A 23,193-nucleotide genomic window follows, 5' to 3' on the forward strand; every position below is an offset into this window, starting at 1 on the left:
TTGAGTCCGAAGAGAGGAAACAAGTCAATCAGCCTTCGTGGTCAGAAGGTAAATTTGCAACTTGGGCCAAATGCAATTGAAACAGCTGGATAAGAAACTGTTTGCTCTCCCCTTGCTCAACCCCCCCTTCTCCCCTTCCTTTCTCAGGCTTCCTGTCCTTTCATCTCACAGCTCAGAGAATCTGTTTTCTTCCCAAAGGCAGCCTGGTGCATTTTTACTTCCTCAAGTCTGTTGTTTGCACAGAGGCTAAGAGGAATCAGGGCTGAATTCCTATTTCATACTGACATGGTGTGAAGACCTAAGGGTTAAATGCTAGTTGGTTTCCCCAGGAGAGTTGGTAATTTGAGGAGAGGAAGTCCATGTCTCTGGGAGTGGAGGGAAGGATTTTGTTCTGACCTATCTATTGAAATAAAAGTGGATTGGGTTTGCTGATATGCTGGGTTGATCTCTTAGACTTGCCTAAATTGGGGTTATGGTACTAAAATGGGGTGCTGGGGTTAAACTGAAATGCAGATGTTAAAGTGAGTTGGGCTGGAAATAAAAGATTGCATTAGCTCAGTAAATATTTGAGTTCCTACTGTGTGCCAAAGCATGACGATTTCCAGAAAAACCTGAAATAGTTTAACTATAAATCCATTCTTGAAAGGAACACTGGGCCAAATGATTCTGTTTTGTGGTGGGAAACAGAAAACAGAAAGAAGTCTAGGGGTGAGGAGAAATCACTGAAAGACTGGTTAGCAGAGAAAGGGGAGAGGTATGATATTCTACTTCTTGGGTGACTTTGAGTCTTCTCTATTACTTATGGGAGAATGGAGTCTTCTCTGATAGGTGGGGGAATGAGCACCTATCCTGGTGTTAGGTATACATAGCACAGATGTTACTTCACTTGAACTTTATGTTCCATCATCTCCATTTTATAGATGAAACTAAAACTCAGAGGTTTTAATTGATCCTTTCAAGTTCATATAACCTGCAAGGGGCAGACCTTAGGACCCTATCCCAGATCTGGATTCTAAAATCTGGACTCTTGTCCATTAAAAGAGTATTTCTCAATCATTAATTTCCATCAGAATCAATTGAGGATTTTTGAAAAATGCATATCTCATAAAATTTAATTCAGTGAACCCTAAAAGGATGTCACAGCCTGCATTTTGGACAAGCATCGAAGGTGATTCTGATGCAGAGGCGTTAGGGACCCCATTTTGAAAAACACCCTTCATATGCCAGGCTGCCTCTCATGTCTGCTGAAGTGAGAGGAGAAGCCTTCAGCCCACCTTCTTCCTACACTGGCCAGATTCACTGAATGGGGGAGGTTGGCTATGGTGGCATTTTATTCACTATTGAGGCCATGGGTAGAGGGACTCCTGGGCAACAATAGCAGGCCTGGGCTATGAACCTAAGCGTGTGAGGAAATGCTTTACCGGTTAGTCCATTGTTGATAGGACTTAACAGTGTCTTGCCAGAGCAGGCTGGTTGGAGTAGTGAGATAGGACTCCTAGCCAATCAATTGCTCACTAAAGGTGGTGGCATCGTTCCAGCCAGAATAAGAACTGGGGTGAAGATCTCTAATTGATATGCCACTTTCCAAAGCAGAAGACAAGACAGAGAGCTCAGTGAGCAGTATTTTTTTTTTTTTAATTTACAAAGAAGGGAGAAGCTCATATGAAATTTAGGGAAATCATTCCAATTCCCACCTTTCTAACCTCAGACCCAGGAGAAGGGGAATAGCCCAGGACTTGACATGGAGGTTCTTTTTATGGGCTCTCTCTGTCTCTGCCTGGCCAACTTGATTATTTAGAATTGGCCTTCTAGGTTGTTGATGACTTGGTTGGTCCTGTCTCTGCACTCACTCCCTGGCTTCCTGCCTCCTCGTGCCTTACCTGCCTGTGGACATCTTCACCTCAGGATGGAGCAATGCAAATAAATAAATAAACAAACCCAACACAGCTAGTTTTGCTAGTCTTTCTACCCCAGACTAAAAGAGGATGGAAGGAGGGAGAAGGCTTAGAAAGACAATCAGCGAGCAAGAAAGCTGAGGATTTGACAGACAAGACTTAGACTGAAAGCAAGGTCTTCTTAAGCATAGAGTAGAATGGTGGGTGCCAGGGGCTGGAGGGAGGGGGAACGAGGAGTTGTTTCTCAATAGGTTTACATTTCAATTATGCTACACGAATAACTTCTAGAGATCTTCTGTACAGCTTTGTACCTAGAGTTAACAATATGCACTTCAAAATTCATTATGAGGATAGATCTCATGTTAAGTGTTCTTAGCACACACACAAACCCACAAAACAATACAAGGAACTTTTTGAAGTTTATGAATATATTTAATACCTTGACTGTGGTGATGGTGTTACAGATGTAGGCATATGTCCAAACTCAGAGAGATGTATACATTGAGTATGTACAAGTTTTCATATATCAATTATACCTCAATAAAGCTTACAAAAAGTGAGGTCTTCTTCAAGTCACCGGGATGCAAATGGGAAACAAAGTTCTGGGAGTAGATAAATCATGAGATGATTTCAGGCACAGGAGAACCTGGAGACACTCCCATTGTGGAGATGTACAGAGGAGGAGAAACTTCTGGGGAACTCAGGTGGCAGAAAATAAAGAGAGAAATGTTTGGGAAGTGGTCGTAGATTCTTTTTGAGGCTGTGTCTGAAGCAGAAAGATCTAGAATGGTCAGGTTGCTTATATATACAATTTGATACAATGGCAAGACATTTCTCTGGAGTAGGACTCTATTTACCCATTGGAACCATATGCCTGCTTATTTCCTAAAGTCTCAACACCGAGCATGATGTATCTGTAAAAGGGTTGGCAGGTAGGCTATGCGCACAGTCTAGGGGCATGAGGCAAAAGTCCGTTCATATTCCTTTGCCAACAGAGCTGCTCTTCACAAAGCAGTCCAAAACCGGTAGTGTTGCAGTCACATTTTCCTCAGCAGATGCAAGTCAGAGACTCCCTTTCTGACCACTTCATATTCTGGTCATTAACTCATTGGCTTCTTTACCTGGACCCTGTTAGCCAAGATAGCACTGTCCTTAACCCAGAAATTGTATGACAAGCTTGAGTGGGAACAAAAGGATTTGAGTCTTTTTCTGTGGGGACTGGGGAGGAGGTAAGGTATTAGAAGAATTTGGTTTGTTTTTCTCCACCAAGAAAAATATAAGAGCAATGTTTCCAGTTTCACTGATACTAACTAAGTGCGTGCCCACATATGAGTAGGTACACATGGGAGTGAAAAGGTGAGAACAAATGATTACAGTCTTGGCAACGAGACACCACAGGGAGAGGTGGAGTGCTCATTTGGGGAGAAAAAGTCTAAAGGTAAGCTACCAGCAATCTGAATTAATCTGTGTTGATGAAGGGCTCTCGTCTGGAGGACAGTGGCCAAGCTGTTCTCTATTCCCTCTGAGGCCCCGACCAAAGGAATTGGCCTTAAGTTGCACCAGAAAACGGTTTAAAATGAGATGTAACAAATGATTTATTGACAGTGAGAATTATCAAGCTACTGAGAAAAATTGTAGAGTTCTCTTCTCTAGAGTTCTTTGAAAGCAATATAGATAACTGTTTGACATGTATGGCTTAGGTGGGTTTCCTGCATCTTACAGGTTGAAATGACCTCTATCCATGAGTCTGTGTTAGAATGACCACTGTATCTTTACCACTAGTCTTTAGTAAAAACAACAAATTTAGAACAGACCTCATACTTCTACCCTGGTCATTATAACTTTCTAGCCAGACTCACTGCATCTCATACAACTGCTCTCAGAAACAGGCATGTGACCCATTTATGAGATAGAGCAACTAAGGGTGAGGGACCATGTAACCAAAGAGAGGGGGTCAATAGCAATCCTATCAATACCTGGTTACTGGACCACTTAGCAGGAGCACCAGGGTGAGTTCTTGGTTTCTGAAATCCAGTGTGGCTCTGTGGCTAGGCATTCCAGGACAGGGAAAAAAAGCGATTGCTACATGAAATACACAAGAGGAATAAAGATAGAGTGAAGTATAGCATTGTGTGTGACTTTTATTAATGTGAATGTAAAGAGACTTGGATAGCCCCTGGGAATGAACTTGGATTGCTTTGGAGGGCTGTCATGAAGGGAGGTTGCTCCATTGCAGGTGGTGCAGTAACTCAAAGCATTTGCGTGAATGCACTTCCCTGTCTGTACATGTGAACATGTAGCAATGTACATGCAGACTCCGCATGGCCCATTGCCTCGTTATCTGGCCACAGGTGAAGCTGGGCCGGGGCTTATTTTGTGAACAGAAAATATTGAGCAACTGGATTCCTGACCTCTCTTGTCTACATGAAGTCAAGCCTATGATTCAGAAAGGTTTACCTTCAAAATATAAAGATTTCATCTCTCCATTATTTAATTCCATGGTCACTTTTAGCTTTATATTGTTTAGGTCCTGGAGAGATAACATGAGAAAATTATCTGTGGCAGTGATTCTCAACATGCTGTCCATGGACAGTGCTGACTCTCCACACTTCTAGTCCTAAAGAGAATGACTAACCCATCCAAGTTTGGGACTTTTCTAGTTTCATCCTTGACAGTCCCACATCCTTCAGTCCCAAGTGAACTAGCATGGTTGGACACCCTCATTCTAAATGAAATAAGGACAATGAGTTTTTCCTGAAGTTGAAAGTATTTAAATTCTGAAGGCCAATGAGTTTTTCTAAAGCTAAACCTATTTTATTTAAAAGGAATTTTGTAATCCTGACTTCCTACCTCTTGGCTTCGAAATGCCATTTTTTTTAATGAAATTATGGTAACAGTGGTTGGCAGTCTTGTAGTTTTTTAAACATCCTGCTTTGTCGCAGATGGTGATAACCTTATGTCAGAAGCCCCCCTCCTATTTTAGTATAGTTGTAGGTACCACTCACTGATATGGTCCCTTTCTCTGCCTTAAGCTCTCTGCCCTTCTACTGGCTGTCATACTGGTACTTCTGATCTCAAGGTGATGACATTTGTGGGGGACATATGGGGTTAGTTCCGACTACAAACTTGAAACAGTGAATACCCGGGTCCTAACGGTTACATGCTGCTTAGAGAAAGTGGCCTTCCTCCTACCTTCCCTGTCCTTCCCCTCTAATTCTTTTGCCATCCTTAAACAGTTTTGGCATCATGGGTGGGAAACCACGGAGGCTTTTCATTGAAACAGTTTTGGGGTGATGAGGAAGAATATGGGGGAAAATTGCAGATGAAGGAGAAGTGGGAAATTATGACTCTGCCATTGAATCACTGTGTAACCTTGGGCAAGTCACTTAGCTTTCTGACCCTCAATTTGCTCATTTGTAAACTGGGGGTACTATTCATACCTTTCTTACCAACCTAAGAAGATTGTTGGGCAGAGCACATGAAATAATGGACTTGGAAGGGAATATGATGCTACAGCCAGCAGCTGTTCATCAGCTTGTTTCCTCTCATCCTCTGGCCTGGGCTTCTTCACGAAGAAGTAAGTTCATAAAAGAGGGCTGCTTGCATTTTCCATAATCTTACATGCTCTAATATAGCAAGCGGAGGCATTGCCTCATTGCGTCCAAGCGTACCTGCTTTCTAACAGCAATTACTCAAAACTAGTTCCACTTCTCCTCCTGTTGGCTTTCAATCCCTCATCACATCTTTCTCTCATTCCCTCCACTCCCAGGCATAAAGCCTCATTCCCTGAGGCCCAGCTCAGGGCACTCTCTTCCCAAAGCCCTAACATTCCAAAGTAAGCACCTGCAATTTATGATCTCTGCTCCCTTCCTGCACGAAACACATAGCACACAATACGTATGTATCAGGAGAGGAATTGTGGTGGAGTGAAAAAAGAGCATTATACTAAGAATCAAATAACTGGGCTCTAGTCCGGCCAGTGTACTTCACTAGTTCTTTACCCTTGAGTAAATCATTTCCTCTCCGTATTTCCATCTGTAAAGTGATAGGGCAGGGGGGTGATTAGCTCTGTGTAGTACAAAAGTACTGATCTAGGAATCTGCACATTGGGTTTCTTATTCCAGTGTGGCTGCTTGCTAACTTACTCTGCGACTTGGGGAAAATTATTTCCCCCTTTACAAGGGTGTATTCCCCCATACGTAAAACAAGAAGGTTGAATTAGGTGATTCATTAAGATCCCTGCCAGCCTGGAAATTGGATGCTTCTATAAAATGGGTTTCATTAAACAAATATGGATTGCAGTGCCCGCTCTGTGCCAGGTACTGTTTGATGATGGTTATGACAGAGCTCATGGCTGGACAAGGTCCTTGAGACCCTGAGTACAACTGCTGCTTGCTCCTGACAATGTCCCAAACTGGCAATATAGCCAGTTCCTGTAATTCCCGTGCATTCAGTCCCCCACTGCTGAACCCCTCTCCCACCACCTGTAACTTTACGCAGTGGTGATGAATCATGGAGAAGTGTCTGAAACAAACTCCACCGTCTGCTTGCTGGAGATGTTCACAGTGCTGTCAGCAAGCTTCAGTGTGGTCTCTGGCTGCCCTCATTGAGAAACAGGCCAGAAAGCAATGGCAGATTAATGGAGTTGGGAGGGAAATGGTGGATTTTTGACAGAGGGGTCTGTGAAAACCATCTGTGAGCTGGGCTGAGGAGATTAGATCTAAAAAGACTCTCACTGTCTTGAATCTGAGATGACTTGTTCCAAAAGCCACCTTGAAAGGCCCTTACAGCTATAGATCTATGTTCCTGATGCCAGGCAGGGGGTACCTGATCCATTTCAGAGAGATGAGATGCTTTCTTAACTTCATTCAGCAAAGGACCAGGCAGGTTTTCTTAGTAGATAGCCTAGTGTTAGACAGCCCTCACTGATTGGAAAGGTGCCTCCCATTTTGATTTTGGGAAAAAGTGACTGAACAGTGCTCGCTCAGTGATAAGCAAAGTGTATGAGACTAGGCACCCCTTATTTTATTTACCCATTTTAACCTAGCTGATGTAGTACTGTGAAAGCCCACATTAATGCTCTCCTGGACATCCTACCAAGGTCAAATGGGCACATCCTCTAACTCCATGGTGAGCTCTCCTTCCCTCTTCTCCCTTGGAGTAGAGGCAGGCCCTGTGAGTTATCTTCCTTCTTTCTTAACTCTCTGAAAACAACTTGGTTCCTGGCCTTCTTGAGATATTGCCTCCTTCCAGGCCTTCAGGTCAACAAGGCCATTACACCAGAAGCTGGGGGCTCTCCAGAGAGCCTTGGTTTGATTCAGACTTCCCTCCTGTCACTTGTTCCATGCTGGATGTCAAGAGCTAAAAGCTGTCTGCTCAGGCTGCATTGGAGTGGGCAGAACAGTCACTAATTCAGTTCTACGCTTCTTCCATGGCAGCCTAGAGACCATAGAACTCTGAATCAGGCGGAAGGAAGGGAAGATGGGAAAAGTGCTGGAGAGCAGAATCCCATAGGGACCCAAATGGTCCTTGAGACAATAATCTTATCCAGAAGTAAGGGCCAAGAAGCACATGACTGAGCCCCAGGACTGGCCAGGCAGATGAAAACTAGGCCAATGGAGCCTACATGATAACTTTCTACATTTGGTGCTGTGACCCAACTCATCTCCCCATCCCCGCAGAGAAACCTGGGACCATGCGGAGCAGCCTGACCCTGGCGGGGACCCTCTGGGCCTTCCTGTCTCTTGTTACCGCTGTGGCCAGTTCTACCAGTTACTTCCTGCCTTACTGGCTCTTTGGATCCCAGCTGGGGAAGCCAGTGTCATTCAGCACATTCCGGAGGTGCAACTACCCTGTGAGGGGAGAGGGGCAGAGTCTGATCATGGTGGAAGAGTGTGGGCGCTATGCCAGCTTCAATGCCATCCCAAGCCTGGCCTGGCAGATGTGCACAGTAGTGACAGGTGCCGGCTGTGCTCTGCTGCTCCTGGTGGCACTGGCTGCTGTCCTAGGCTGCTGCATGGAGGAACTCATCTCCAGAATGATGGGACGTTGCATGGGAGCCGCACAGTTCGTGGGAGGTAAGACGGTGTTGCTGGGATTGGGTAGGTTGGGGAGCTTTGCAGGGGTGTGGGTAGTGGGGATGTTGTCTCATGGGGAAATCCACTCTCAGCTTCTCCCCTTTGTCCATCTCTAGGGCTATGAATGGGGACTCGTTTGAAACACCTAGCCTGGGACTCCCCAAAGTGCAATCTACGTCAGGGTTTTATTCTCAGCAAGATTGGCTAGTAGGCAGAGTTGATATCTGGTTTTTTTAGCCCTGATTTTCATCACCTTCTTCTCCCTGCAGAGTGCCCATTGAAGAATATTATCCAGGTCTGCTTTCCAGGGGCAGCAACTTATACTCTAGTATTACTGCTCCAAAATAAACTTGACCTCTAAGAGCCCTGATCTCTGGTAGTTATCTCAGAGGACAGTGATCTGATAGACACATACACCCAGGTGTTAATTACTAATAAGAATTTAATGTACAGTCCTCACCAAAAAATACATCTCTAATAGTGAAATGCTAGGTACCAGGCAGACTTCAGGTGACTGCTTATTTGACAGCATCTAAGGCTAGCCCTGTCTAGTAGCCATTAACAGACTATCCAGGTTTCCTATGGCCCTGACGCACCCTACTTAGCTTTGCCCTCATTCAGCCTCCCTCTAAACTTAATGCAGGAGACCTGGATGCTGGCAGTGTGTGGATGGGCTAGGAAGGAGCAAAATGCAAAAATGGCAGACTGTAGGAAAGCAAGGGGAGCAGTTTAATCTGATCGGAGAAGAAAAAGCAAGTTTAAGACAGACAGGCAAATGTGTGTGTGAACATGTGAGCTATGTTTTACACCTAGTTGGGGCAGTGGAAAAAAGCGCTGGTAGAACCTATTGCTGAAGTTTGTTGCTGTTGTTCCTAAAGTCGTAGAATCACTATTCATTATCACTGTCATCTCCATTAGCAGCACAGTGTGGGTGCCTGGAGCCAGGAAACTTGGATCCCACTTCTGGCTCTTTCACTAAGTTGCCCTGTGGCTGTAAGCAAATGACAGTGACCTCTCTTTTGTTCACTTCCTTTCTTTCCTTAAATTTGTTCATTGGCAAGATAACCCAGATCCTAATTTTCTTTCTTCTCTCCAATGACTGCATTTATGTGGCCTTGGGGTGAGACGTTAGTGATGAGCTAAGACAGTGCTTCTCAACAGGGGCTGATTTCTTACATACCTCATCCCCCACCAGGGGACATTTGGTAAGGACTTTGACATGTTTTTGGTTATCAAAAATTGGGGAGGGTGCTACTGACAATCAGTGGATAAAGGGGAGGGTTGCTGTTAAATATCCCACAATGCACAAGAACAAGACAGCTGACCACTCCCCAAAACAAAGAAGTATCTGGTCCCAAATGTCAGTGGTGCCAAGGTTGAGAAACACTGAGCTAAGGTATGATTTCCTGGCCTTCTTAGGAAAAGCACCAGATTCTCTTTGCTGTGCCAGTTAAGGTGATGTTTTCTGTTTCCCTCTTTCCTTAGACTCATTATGCAAAGTTTGTTTTCTTTTGTTTTTTGTTTTTTACCTCTTTATTGGAGTAAAATTGCTTTACAATGGTGTGTTAGTTTCTGCTTTATAACAAAGTGACTCAATTATACATATACAGATGTCCCCATATCTCTTCCCTCTTGCATCTCCCTCCCTCCCACCCTCCCTATCCCAGCCCTCTAGGTGGTCACAAAGCACTGAGCTGATCTCCCTGTACTATGCGGCTGCTTCTCACTAGCTATCTATTTTACGTTTGGTAGTGTATATATGTCCATGCCACTCTCTCACTTCGTCCCAGCTTACCCTTCCCCCTCCCCATATCCTCAAGTCCAGTCTCTAGTAGGTCTGTGTCTTTATTCCCATCTTACCCCTAGGTTATTCATGACAATTTTTTTTCTTAGATTCCATATATGTGTGTTAGCATACGGTATTTGTCTTTCTCTTTCTGACTTACTTCACTCTGTATGACAGACTCTAGGTCCATCCACCTCACTACAAATAACTCAATTTTGTTTCTTTTTATGGCTGAGTAATACTCCATTGTATATATGTGCCACATCTTCTTTATCCATTCATCCAATGATGGACACTTAGGTTGCTTCCAGCTCCTGGCTATTGTAAATAGAGCTGCAATGAACATTTTGGTACATGACTTTTTTTTGAATTATGGTTTTCTCAGGGTATATGCCCAGTAGTGGGATTGCTGGGTCATATGGTAGTTCTATTTGTAGTTTTTTAAGGAACCTCCATACTGTTCTCCATAGTGGCTGTACCAATTCACATTCCCACCAGCAGTACAAGAGTGTTCCCTTTTCTCCACATCCTCTCCAGCATTTATTTTGTCTAGTTTTTTTGATGATGGCCATTCTACCGGTTTGAGATGATATCTCACTGTAGTTTTGATTTGCATTTCTCTAATGATTAATGATGTTGACCATTTTTTCATGTGTTTGTTGGCAATCTGCATATCTTCTTTGGAGAAGTGTCTATTTAGGTCTTCTGCCCATTTTTGGATTGGGTTGTTTGTTTTTTTGTTATTGAGCCACATGAGCTGCTTGTAAATTTTGGAGATCAATCCTTTGTCAGTTGCTTCATTTGCAAATATTTTCTCCCATTCTGAGGGTTGTCTTTTCGTCTTGTTTATGGTTTCCTTTGCTGTGCAAAAGCTTTTAAGTTGCATTAGGTTCCATTTGTTTATTTTTGGTTTTATTTCCATTTCTCTAAGAGGTGGGTCAAAAAGGATCTTGCTGTGATTTATGTCATAGAGTGTTCTGCCTATGTTTTCCTCTAAGAGTTTGATAGTTTCTGGCCTTACATTTAGGTCTTTAATCCATTTTGAGCTTATTTTTGTGTATGGTGTTAGGGAGCGTTCTAACCTCATACTTTTAAATGTACCTGTCCAGTTTTCCCAGCACCACTTACTGAAGAGGCTGTCCTTTCTCTACTGTACATTCCTGCCTCCTTTATCAAAGATAAGGTGACCATATGTGCATGGGTTTATCTCTGGGCTTTCGATCCTGTTCCATTGATCTATCTTTCTGTTTTTGTGCCAGTGCCATACTGTCTTGATTACTGTAGCTTTGTAGTATAGTCCAAAGTCAGGGAACCTGATTCCTCCAGCTCCATTTTTTGTTCTCAAGATTGCTTTGGCTATTCAGGGTCTTTTGTGTTTCTATACAAACTGTGAAATTTTTTGTTCTAGTTCTGTGAAAAATGCCAGTGGTAGTTTGATAGGGATTGCATTGAATCTGTAGATTGCTTTGGGTAGTAGAGTCATTTTCACAATGTTGATTCTTCCAATCCAAGAACATGGTATATCTCTCCATCTATTTGTATCATCTTTAATTTCTTTCATCAGTGTCTTATAGTTTTCTGCATACAGGTCTTTTGTCTCCCTAGGTAGGTTTATTCCTAGATATTTTATTCTTTTTGTTGCAGTGGTAAATGGGAGTGTTTCCTTAATTTCACTTTCAGATTTTTCATCATTAGTGTATAGGAATGCCAGAAATTTCTATGCATTAATTTTGTATCCTGCTATTTTACCAAATTCATTGATTAGCTCTAGTAGTTTTCTGGTAGCATCCTTAGGATTCTCTATGTATAGTATAGTATCATGTCATCTGCAAACAGTGACAGCTTTACTTCTTCTTTTCCGATTTGGATTCCTTTTATTTCCTTTTCTTCTCTGATTGCTGTGGCTAAAACTTCCAAAACTATGTTGAATAGGAGTGTTGAGAGTGGACAACCTTGTCTTGTTCCTGATCTTAGTGGAAATGGTTTCAGTTTTTCACCATTGAGGATGATGCTGGCTGTGGGTTTGTCATATATGGCCTTTATTATGTTGAGGAAAGCTCCCTCTATGCCTACTTTCTGCAGGGTTTTTATCATAAATGGGTGTTGAATTTTGTTGAAAGCTTTCTCTACATCTATTGAGATGATCATATGGTTTTTCTCCTATTTGAATTCACATTCTAACCTCCCTTATCTCTGAATAATCCCACTCTTTAGCTACTAATGATTTTCTGGCCACATTGGAAAGTCATTGGATTAATTTCTCTCTTCCGCTTCAAAACCATGGTACAGAACCAGTTATTAAGGCTGGTTTAAGCCTATGACTTTATCTCCCTTTGGAGGCTCCACAGATATTACAAATGAACCTTAAGTCGGCTCACCTTTCACCTGCATTCTTGGGCTTACTATGGCTAGCTTGGTATTTCTACGGGCACATTATTTCAGGAAGTGACACTTAGCTGGCAGGTGAAAGGGGTGCTCCTTACAACTCATATTTATAGCCCCAGAGCCCAGTTCAGTGCCTGGCACAGAGCAGGTATTCAGTAATGGTAGAAAGAATGAACATATGGTTAAGGCAATGTTAGTGTATTTTGGGATAAGTTGCTCATGTGAAAGCTGGGTTCATTCACATCCTTTGCTTTTTTTCCAGGCTTCCATTCAAAGGCATTAGCACCCTGAGTTCTCTTCTCTTCTGACTTGAGAGTGATAACTTAGCTTCACTTGCTTTTCTAAGAATTTCCAGCAGAGGGTGAACAGGGACTAACTGTTAGGAATCAGAACGTCAGTAGCAATAGCCTCCATCTGACTCCAAGCATTAACACTGGCTTCTACACCCACCTTGCCTCCTATCTTAGGCTTGAGTGGTGAGACTTTCACAAAATGTTTATGGTTCTCCATATAATACATTTTGGTTGATCTCACTTTCTAGGCCCAGAAACTCAAAGGAAATTGTTGAAGGGAGATGTGGGTAGGTAATGGAGATTTAGACACTCATGGACTGAGTGGGGGAGAGCTTTAATTGAGCAGCAGATATAATACAGTGGCAATAGAAACATCAGTATCATGTTAATCTCATATGATTCTGCTATTTTATATTCCCCATCAACCATTGCTCATAGGAACATAGTCACAGTGTTTACACTTAGATGGGGGTCATTAAAGTTCAAGAATAAAATGCCATTTGACAGTACTCATGGAAAGAATCAAGATCCAAGGTGTGCTACAAGGGTTATCCCTGGGGATATTGGACAGATTGCTAAATTTATACAGCTTCCCCGCCTGTAATACCAGCCAACTAAGTGTCATTCTCATTTCCTTTTTAGAAACTGGTGCCTGTCAAAGTTGCATCAGATGTGAAGGAATGGTGAAGGCTGCTTGAATGTATCATATTTTCTAGGCACCCCTTGGCATACAATCATTATCCAAGGTTCTTCAGAGATCTTGGTGTCTCACTCCTCAGAGATGGGCTTTGCTTGTGGCAGAAAGCCAAGCCTGAACAGCATTTTGAGCTCCGTGGATAAAAGACATAAGAGAAAGAGCTGTGAGGGTTAAGTTTAAGCTTGTTGTTCAGCAGAGGGAAATTGATTTTGTTGCTCCAGGCCTGGCTGCTTCTCGGCAGCTAGCGCATTAACCAAAATACATCAGGGGGAAGAGCCATTTTTTTTCAGGTCTGGTTTATCTCTGCCAGACCCCAAACCACTGAAGAGATGGAGGATCCATTAAGAACTACTTCCTCCCCCTGCCTGACTTTTGTTCCCCCGTTTGGCGGCTGCCCACAGAGATGAGTGGTGGGAAGTGGGAGAGACAGGAAGAAATAAAGAGCTGCTGGCCTGAGTCATACTCAGCAAGGTGACCTGATGGGACCCTTGGGTCCCATTTGCTCCACCTGCAGCTGATCCAGCTGGACAAGTGTAGGTCCAGAGAGCCTTCCACTGGGACCTTCATGCCCTCCTCTAACCGGTGAAGGAAACATCTGGCCAGGAGATTATTTCAACCCTGGGGATGCTGAGGTTTCTAACCAGCTGGCCCCCAGTCCCTGAGAACAAGGTCATTATTTACATTCCCCTGTGTATACATATGCAAGATGCTTGTGAATTATCCTCTACCTTCAGTGAGAGCTAACCAAAGAAGAAATAAGTGAGAAGTAAATATAAGGAACTCTTGGCAAGAAAAAGTGTAAGATCTTGGATCAGGTTCCTTGAGGGAGGCCAAGAATCTTTCTAGATCAGGGAATGTATCAGAATCAAATGGAGTGCTTAAAAAATGTGGACCCAACTCTCCAGTCCTCTTTCCCATACTGATACACACAGCAACAGGTGGAAGGCTGCATGTTTTGGAAGATCTCTCCAGTGACTCTGATGTGTTCCCTTTCCCCAACCCAAGTGAGAACTACCACTCTGGACTTTTTTTTTTTTTTTTTTTTGGTTAAGCAGATGGAATTCAACACACCCAGACAGGCACTAATGATTTTCTCCATGGAAGGTCCTAATGCTACATGCTTCAAGCTGAATGAAAGTTGCCACTGGAGACGGATCACTGAGAACTTGATTCAAGGAAAGAGTGCTGTTTTCTAAAAACCATTATCTTCTCTGGAAACCAAGCATTTCCTGGAAAGTCTTCCAAAGTTTCATCAGGCATAATTTAACTTAGCCTTACCATGCTGAACAAGGATTATAAAAGTGGCTTTCTGTTTCGGAAATGGTATTCAAAGAAGTTAACCTACTAACAAAAACTCATGTAGCAAATTTGAAGCAGAACAGAGACTGTGGTCCAGGGTTTCTGACTCTCAGCCCTGGGCTTTATGCACTGATGTCATTGATTTTTCTTTTTCCGTTTGGAGAAGAAATTCTATCACAATGTTTTTCAGAGTGGTCCATGAAGCCCTTGTATAAGAAATTTCCTGGGGTGCTTGTTAAATACAGATACCTTAGTGCCTTTCTAAGCCTACCCAATCAGAACTGATGCCTGGCACTCTGCATGTTACACGGCCTCTCATGCTGATTTATTTTTGAAAGCATAGTATGAAATATTTCAGATATGTGCACTATACAGCTTAAGAAATAGAATATTACCAATGTTGTTGAAATCTCCTTCATACCCGGATAGTATTCTCTTGTTCCCACAGCAAAGTTAACTACTGTCTTGGATTTGTTATTTATCATTTCCCAACATGATTCCAGTACACACTAACATTTGAAAACCTCTGCTCAGTTTTGTTCATAGTGTTGCTTTTTTCTGAAATTCTGTTTTCTTCCATCTCTGCCTGTAAATCTCTCTCTCTCAAAGGCCAGGTCAAATGCAGCCTCTCTGTGAAGCCTCTCCTGATGTACTTCAGAAATCTCTAGCAGAGGTGAACTGTTTTATAACTCTGAGAGAGAATATGCAGTGAAATGAATAGCAGAGTTGAGTGGGAGTGTTCCCTGGGAAGGGAAAGCTGAGCTATAGCTGGACGGCAGACATAAATTTTCCACTATGTTTGAGTTGAAGTGTAACAAGATGGCTGCCCACCCAACAGTTGCACTTGTGAATGGGAGGTTGTGGTGGACAAAGGAGGTTGATAACACCCAGCTGAGGAGACTTTCCCTGCCCGGAGACAAAAACTAGGCATCTACCTAATTGAGAATGTGGGAGATGGTTATACAGCTGTTGCGATATGGGGAAGTAGTCATTCTGGCAGCAGGGGAAGATTGAGGGCAGCTGGAATGTAGCAGCAGAGAGGGTTCTGTGGTCTGTCCGAGATTGTGCGCCCAAAGGTTTGTACTGGCGTTGAGGTTGCCACAAGGGCTGAACCCGAGCAAAGTGTCCAACTCTAGGCCTCTGTTTGGTCAGAGCAATGAATGAAAACTATAGCAACCGTGTTTCAGGAGGACGCTTGGTACGTTTTGTGATAGGGGATTCTTGTGGAAGGAGCAGTTGAGGAAGGGAAGGAAGATGGCAGCCCACTGGTCACCTGCACATGTTCAGTGGTGGAGTAAGGGTGGTAACACACTCTAAAGGGCTTTCCCTTTCTAGAGGCAGGTGCAGTTGGGACAGACTTCTCCATGGGGCGTACGTGTCTGGAGGGGCAGTAAAACCTGTAGTTAGGAATGGCATGTAGAAAAGTAGAAGCCAGGGCTACAGCTCATACATGGCAGGGCTGGGATTTCAACCAATTTTCTCTGCCACCAGAGCTCCTGCTTTTAATATTTTTAGTGGTGTTTTTCGTAAGTGTTGGTACCAGGACCTGAAGCATCAGCATCACTAGGGTGCTTTTGAAAGGCATATTCCTGGGCTACAATTACTGAATCAAATATCTGTGGGTGAAGTTCAAGAGTCTACATTTTAAATAAGCCCCCAGTCTTCCAGAAGGTGGCAGAGCCTGTCAACGGAAAATGACTTCTATGTTGCTATTTGAAGCCCATCTTCATATCCCAAATTCATTAGAACTGTTGGGGACAAATATAATTGAGGATAAATTATCCTGTGACTTCATTTTAAAATAACACATCTTCTAGGACATCTTTCTCCATCTATGATCAAATGTAATGAATCTTCTGTCAGTTACAGGTCCAATGTCTCCATGAAGTATGTTTACAACCTACTGTGCTCACCTGTCTAAAAGGCAGGAGGGAGGATAGGGGATGGGAGGTGTGGTAGGGCAGGTTGGGCAGAGCACGGAGCCACATGCGCTGGGGCAAAACACATACCTGGGCAGAGATTCCTGGTCTCTGGCCTGGTGCCTGTGAAAAATTGCAAGGTAACAACTCCAAGCAGGCAACTTTTAAGTCAAGCCCTGTCTTTAGGGGGGCTGAAAAAGGTGAAAGGTTCCTCCTGCCGTGTCAGGAAAGGCACTTAGCCAGCACAAGCTCCTGCTTGAGAAGTCAGAGCTCATGCCAGTCCCAGGGATCTGAATGTGGAGGTTAGAATACAGAACTGCTGTTCTTTTACGAACTTGTGTTCTTTTCTTCCTAGTCTGTGTGGGAAAGCTCACCTTTTATTAACTCTTCTCTCAAAGGGTACACACTGAAAGCAGGAAAAGGCTGAGGTTTTGTTTCCAATTTTGTCCTTAACCATTGTACATACTCTGGGCTTACATACTCTGGCTCATACCTCCTCATATCCTATGATTTCAGTTTATCTGTGGTGAGAAAAAATAGGAGTGTTGTTCCATTGCCACTGGATAAATTCCAGAGCCTAGAAAAGTCTTTTGAGTGACCAGTTTCATTTCCTTTAAGACTATCAGACAGATAAGAGTGTCTTCTAATTTTAAGCATTCCACTGAAGGGAATTTCTAACCTTAATTAGTCATTCTTTTGGTTTCTAAACCCTCTCTCACCATCAGAAAGTTCTCTCTGTTTTCCTATTTAAACTTTTCTTGATTTTTCTTTAGGTCCTTGTCTTTTTCTCTGGCCTCACTGAGTATTGAGAACAGCTGGTTGCCATGTTGCTGACAAGCTTAGCGAGTACTTTGAGATCTTCCAAAAGGCTGCAGCTGAAGGCAAAGTGGGCTTATTAGCTTCTGAGGGTGTATATGGAGTCTTCCTTGGTGAGGAAAGAGAAACGAAGGTGAGGCTGGCAGTCCCTGGGGCAGCTTGCTTTTCACGGTCTGAAACCTTTCTGTAACCTCTAACTATGCCACCCAGTCATCATTAATCAGATACCTGCTTTGTGGAGGCTCTGTGTCGTGTTAGGTTCTGCATCCACACTCAGGGCGGGTGACCTTCCTATGAACTTTGGTGTAGTACTCAAGTATAGCGTTCTTGTAGTTAGGCTCTCTTGGCTGTAAGCAGCAGAGACTTGCTTGAGTTCTCCAATGAAAAGGGGACTTATTATAACATAAGAAAAATGGAATTGGAAAGCCATTGGGAAGGACTAGATTCCCTAGCTCTTTCAGGAGCAGTATGGAGTTTTCCCCTCATGATGTATCTGCTTCCTGCCTCTCTATTCTCTTATTTTACCAATCGGTTTCCTCAGCTTACCCAGAATTGATGTCTATTCATAAGTTTGGACTGAACTTGGCTTTAGCTTGACACACACTTGATTTTACCTCCTGGTGTTTTTTCCTAACTTCTGCTCCATCTGCTAACTAGCTCAGCTTCTCTATGTTTCTTTTCTTTTTAGAAAATTTTATTATTTATTTGGTTGCACTGGGTCTTAGTTGCGGCAGGCTGACTCCTTAGTTGTGGCGTGCTGATTCTCAGTTGCGGCATGCATGTGGGATATAGTTCCCTGATCAGGGATCGAAACTGAGCCCCCCTGCATTGGGAGTGTGGAGTCTTAACCACTGCGCCACCAGGGAAGTCCAGCATCTGTGTTTCTTGATTAAAATTTCCAGAAACAAAAATCTGGCCCAGCTCTTCTCTTCAGAGCATGATATGATGTCATCCATTACTGGCCAGCCAATGAATTTGGTTGCTTTTGTGTCAGATGCCAATGCTTAGTTCAATCCATGGTCGCCAAAGGCAACGGAGAGGTGATCATAGGTTATAAAATGTAAACCTAGGCAGTAAACAAGAGCTGTGGATGAGGCAGTTGTCCTTAAAAGACAGTGTCAGCAAGCAGGCCCAGATTTGTATCTCTGGTCAGAAGAGTAAGGTTATCACTAAGATCACATAGATTTTCCCTGTAGTAACCAAATGACCTAAACAAAATGGAGGTGAAGGCAAGGGGCACAGTGGAAGGTTTTGGAAGCCAAAGAAAGTAGGAATGCTTAGCATGAAGCTGGGATGGTTTCTCAGAAGAAGGAAGTGTTTCTGGAAGAGGGAGTCTGGTGCCCTGCTCACCGGGAGAAGCCTAGATAACGTGGATGCTTTCTGTAGATCCCAGTCTGGCAGCTGAATTCAAGCTACAGAAGTCATGACCTACCTTTGACTAGTAAGGACTGACTTGACTCTTAGAAAAGGATGAATTGTAGGAAAGAGTAGCAGCCCCTACCTTTTTATTCTTTGTAAATCAGACCAAGATAGAAGAGGAGTCTGGTTGGAGAGGCCAATTCAGCTTTGTAAGTCATTGGCAAAAACATTTTGGCTGTGAAAAGCATACTGGCCTGTCTCAATCCCCAATACTGTCCTTTCTTTGTGAGTTGTCCCCTCTACTATCTACTGCAACTCACCACCTATGGCACAGCAAAGAAATCCTGTTGAGTTGGTAGTGTCATAGACATTTAGGGTAAAAGGGGAAAGGTAAGCTCTGAGTGGAGGAGGGAGAATTTGAGCTGAGCTAATTCAGAGGGAATGTTGGGATGATAGAAGACCTGTTATATTTTTTCTACCTGTGTGTATGCTTTTATTTTTTTTTCCAGGACTGCTGATAAGCTCAGGCTGTGCATTATACCCCTTGGGATGGAATAGCCCAGAGATAATGCAAACATGTGGGAATGTCTCCAATCAATTTCAGTTAGGTAAGGTGCCCTGTGCAGGATGGTGGTGATGGCTCAGCGGGAATCTGTTTTTCAAAGCGCTCTTGGAGGTGCCTGTGCTTGCTCGTGGTGCTTGCCTGAGTCTCTCACTATGTTAGCTTGTGGGAAGTGGTGGATTGGCCAGACTTATGTGGCCTTGCTAATTTACAAGAGTTGAACATAAATTCTACTTCTTTAACCATATCTCTCCACACTCTTTATGTAATTTTACCCAGAGTCCTGTGACCGATTTGGGACAACCCTATCTACAGAGGGATTCCTAATGCTTGGAGACTGCTAATCCGTCATCCTCTGAATAAATACTAGTCCCTGTTGTATATCCTTCTAGGCACTATTTTCCAAATACAAATCAATAGTATCTCTTCTCGCTCCCCACTGAGGTTATAACAAGAGGTAATTTGCTTTACATCATGCATTAGGAACCTAGGTTAAACACTGGGAACTGTTACTGGCATTTTTACATTGTTACTGGCATGTTAATGACAAGAGGTGTTAAATATTAAAATGGGTGACAGAAGCAGCTCTGGGCTCTTCTGTGGTTACCAACTTCACTGAGAATGGCTTAAGTTCATTATTGTGAATTGGGAATAGACTGGACTCTCCCTGGAAGATTTCAAAATATTTGTCCAACCTACCATGATGGAAGAGAATAGGAGGAGAAATGTCCAGGTCTCCTTGAGTATCCTCAGTTGAAGGAGAGGATTTTGGAACAATGAGGCCACCCATTCCCTATAGCTTATGCTCCAATACTTCCCTTTTTTCTCTGTGGCCTTAGATTGTTTTTTGAGTCTCACCTGACTCATTTTTGGAGGAAGGAGCTGTTTACTCTACAAACATAACAGAACGGAAGGGCTATATAGAAGACATGACAAATGTAGACCCCGGCATGTTCAGTGTTCCTGGCTCAGGGCAGGGCTGACTGGTAAATATAATTCTGCCATAGGTGAAGGAATGAATAAATACTTGGCAGGTGCTGGGTTGTTAGTCCTATAATTCTACTTTTCTAAAATAACAGCTTTATTGATATATAATTCACATGCCATAAAATATGCCCTTTTAAAGTGTACAATTAGTGGAGTTTAGTATATTCACAAGGTTGTGCAATCATCACCACTATCCAATTGCAGAATATTTTCATCACCCCAAAATGAAACCCCTTACCCATTAGCAGCCACTCCTCATTCCTCCCTGTACCCAGACCCCAGAAACCACCATCAATTTAGATTTGCCTGTTCTGGACATTTCAGATAAATGCAATCATATTATAACATGTGGCTTTTTGTGTCTGCCTCCTTTTACTTAGCATGATGTTTTCAAAGTTCATCCATGTTGTAGCACGTATCAGTACTTCTGCCTTTCATGGCTGAATAATTCTCCATTGTATAGATATAACATATTTTATCCACTCATCAGTTGATGGATACTTGGGTTTTTCTACTTTGGGGATATTATGAATAATACTGCTATAAAAATTTGTGTATACATTTTTGTATGAAAATATATTTTTATTTCTCTTGGGTATGTATCTAGGTAGGTGTGGAATTGCTGGGACAAATGGGGACACTAGATTTAAGACTTCTGAGGACCCTTCAGGCTGTTTTCCAAAGTGAAAACATCACTTTGGAAACTGCATCATTTTACATTTCCATCAGCAATGTATAAGGGTTCCCATTTTCCAAAATCTTCACCAATACTTATTTTACATTTATTAAATTATAGCCATCCCTATGTGTGTGAAATGATATCTCATTGTGATTTTAATTTGTGTTTCCCTGATGATTGATTTTGTTGAGCATCTTTTCATTTACTTATTGGCCATTTCTATATATTCTTTGAAGAAATATCTATTCAAATCTTTTGCTGATTTTTAACTGGGCTATTTGCCCTTTTTTGTTGAGTTGTAAGAGTTCTTAATGTATTCTGGACACTAGACCCCTTTCAGTTATATGATTTGCAAGTACTTTTTCTCATTCTGTGGGTTGTATTTTCACTTTCTTGATGACATCTTTTGAAATACAAAATTATTTAATTTTGATGAAATCCACTTTTATCTATTTTTTCTCTTGTTGCTTGTGCTGTTGGTATCAGATCTAGGAATACAGTATTGTCAAATCTAAAGTCATGAAGACTGTTTTGGCTACTCTGGGTCCCTTGCATTTGCATGTGGATTTTAGGTTCAGCTTGTCAATTTCTGCAAAAAATCAGTTGGGATTTTGATAGAGGTTGGATCAGTTTGGAGTGTATTGCCTCTTTAGCAATATTAAGTTTTCCAGCTCATTGAACACAAGATGATGTTCCAGTGAGTTAAGTTATCTTTAACCTCGTTTGATGATATTTTGTAGTTTTCATTATATAAGCCTTGCAATTTGTTGGGTGACATATATCCCTAAGTATTGTTTTGATTATACTGTAAATGGAATTGCTTTCTTAATTTTATTTTTGGATCACTCATTGTTAGTGTATAGAAATACAAATAATTTTTCTGCATTGACCTTATATCCTGCAAACTTGCTGAACTCCTTTACTAATTCTAATGAACTTTTAGTAGATTACTTAGGATTTATTATATACAAGATCACATGATCTGAGAAGAGAAATAGTTTTACGTCTTCCTTTCCAATCTTTTCCTTGTGTAATAGCCCTGGCTAGAACCTCTAGGACAATGTTGAATAGAACTCGTCAGAGTTTTCTATTCAACATCCTTGTCTTATCCCTGATCTTAGGGGTAAAGCATTCAGTTTTTCACCACTAAGTAAGAAGTTGGCTAGGCTATTTTCATAGATGGCTTTTATTAGGTTTGAGAAAGTTCCTTTCTATCTATTCCTAGTGTAAGTGTATTCATCATGAAAAGGTGCTGGATTTTGTCAAATGCTTTTTCTACACCTACTGAGATGATCATATGTATTTTATTGATTTTCATATGTTAAACCAACCTTGAATTTTTGGGATAAATCACAGCTGGTCATGGTGTATAATCCATTTTATATGTTGCTGGATTCGGTTTGCCATATTTTGTTGAAGATTTTTGCATCTATATTTATTAGGAATATTAGTCTGTAGATTTCTTTCTTGTGATGTGTTGATTGGATTTTGGTATGAGGATAATATTTTTCTAATAAAATGAGTGGCTACTTTTATTAATGTAAAATGCCAGAGTGAAAAACTGGAGATGTCATTTGCATGTAGTCGTATGGCAGTTTTCTGCACCAATCACCACCTCCAAGGACCTAGTTCCCAAATGGGCAATTTTGTGTTTGGCTGCCTCTGTCCCAAGTTGATGGGCTTCAATTGTGTTTACCACAGGATCATTACTTTTCTCTTCCTTCATTTACTCAGGTTTTTTTTTTTTTCCTTTGGTTACTGTTTCCCTCTCCGCTGCATTCTTCTCCTTTATTTACCCTTCTCTCCTACACCGTATATTTGCCTAAGGGCTCTAGCTCCCCTCTCCTTAGTGCACTGGACACTGTGTTGTTCTGTGAATCTGTAGAGGTGAAGGAATTGAAGAATCCTGCTTGAGTGAAGCCCTCCTAGTTCCTTTTTTGAATCACTGTCACATCCTTCCAACTCCCTGTGTCTCTTATTCCTCTGAAGCCCACATTTGCTGCCCATATTCTCCAATTGCATGCCTGTATATTAGCACCTTTCTGGTTAGTACTGAAAAAATGAGATAACCTGTGCCATTCCTGACCCATTTCTAGTCAGCTGCCCAAACATACAGGGCAATGACAACTCTATTAACAGTTGTTCCCTTGCAGTGTAGAGGTGCTAGGAGCAGCAGTAAAACTTGTAGTAGAATTAAAAAGAAATCTTTCATGATGTGATGGGAATGCCAAGCTTGTGAATACCAAGATTTGGGAATGCCAATGCTAGAAGTATAGCCTTTCTCCTTAGACCTTTCTTTAATACCCTGGAGATTCTGGCAGTGTGGAAGCATCCTCACACACCTTAGATATTAAGAGGATATATGAATGAAATAGGAGAAAAGTACTGAGTGTCCGGTGTATAGGTCTTTGTTCCCTTTTCCTTGAGAGGCAGCATGGT

The 23,193-nt window shown here is 42.3% G+C and overlaps 1 protein-coding gene across 1 annotated transcript in view; it reads left to right on the forward strand.

Annotated features, from left to right (window-relative positions):
• Positions 1–7,399: 7,399 nt before the first annotated feature.
• LHFPL1 (LHFPL tetraspan subfamily member 1) overlaps positions 7,400–23,193 on the forward strand; it is a 43,246-nt gene continuing 27,452 nt past the window's right edge. Inside the window, exons 1-2 of the mRNA XM_004311544.2 lie at positions 7,400–7,972; positions 19,036–19,134. Coding sequence (XP_004311592.1) covers positions 7,522–7,972; positions 19,036–19,134 — 550 coding nt within the window. The 5' untranslated portion in view covers positions 7,400–7,521. The remainder of the gene's footprint in view (positions 7,973–19,035; positions 19,135–23,193) is intronic.

This window comes from Tursiops truncatus, chromosome X (genome assembly GCF_011762595.2).
Source record: "Tursiops truncatus isolate mTurTru1 chromosome X, mTurTru1.mat.Y, whole genome shotgun sequence".
NCBI classification, from domain to species: domain Eukaryota; kingdom Metazoa; phylum Chordata; class Mammalia; order Artiodactyla; family Delphinidae; genus Tursiops; species Tursiops truncatus.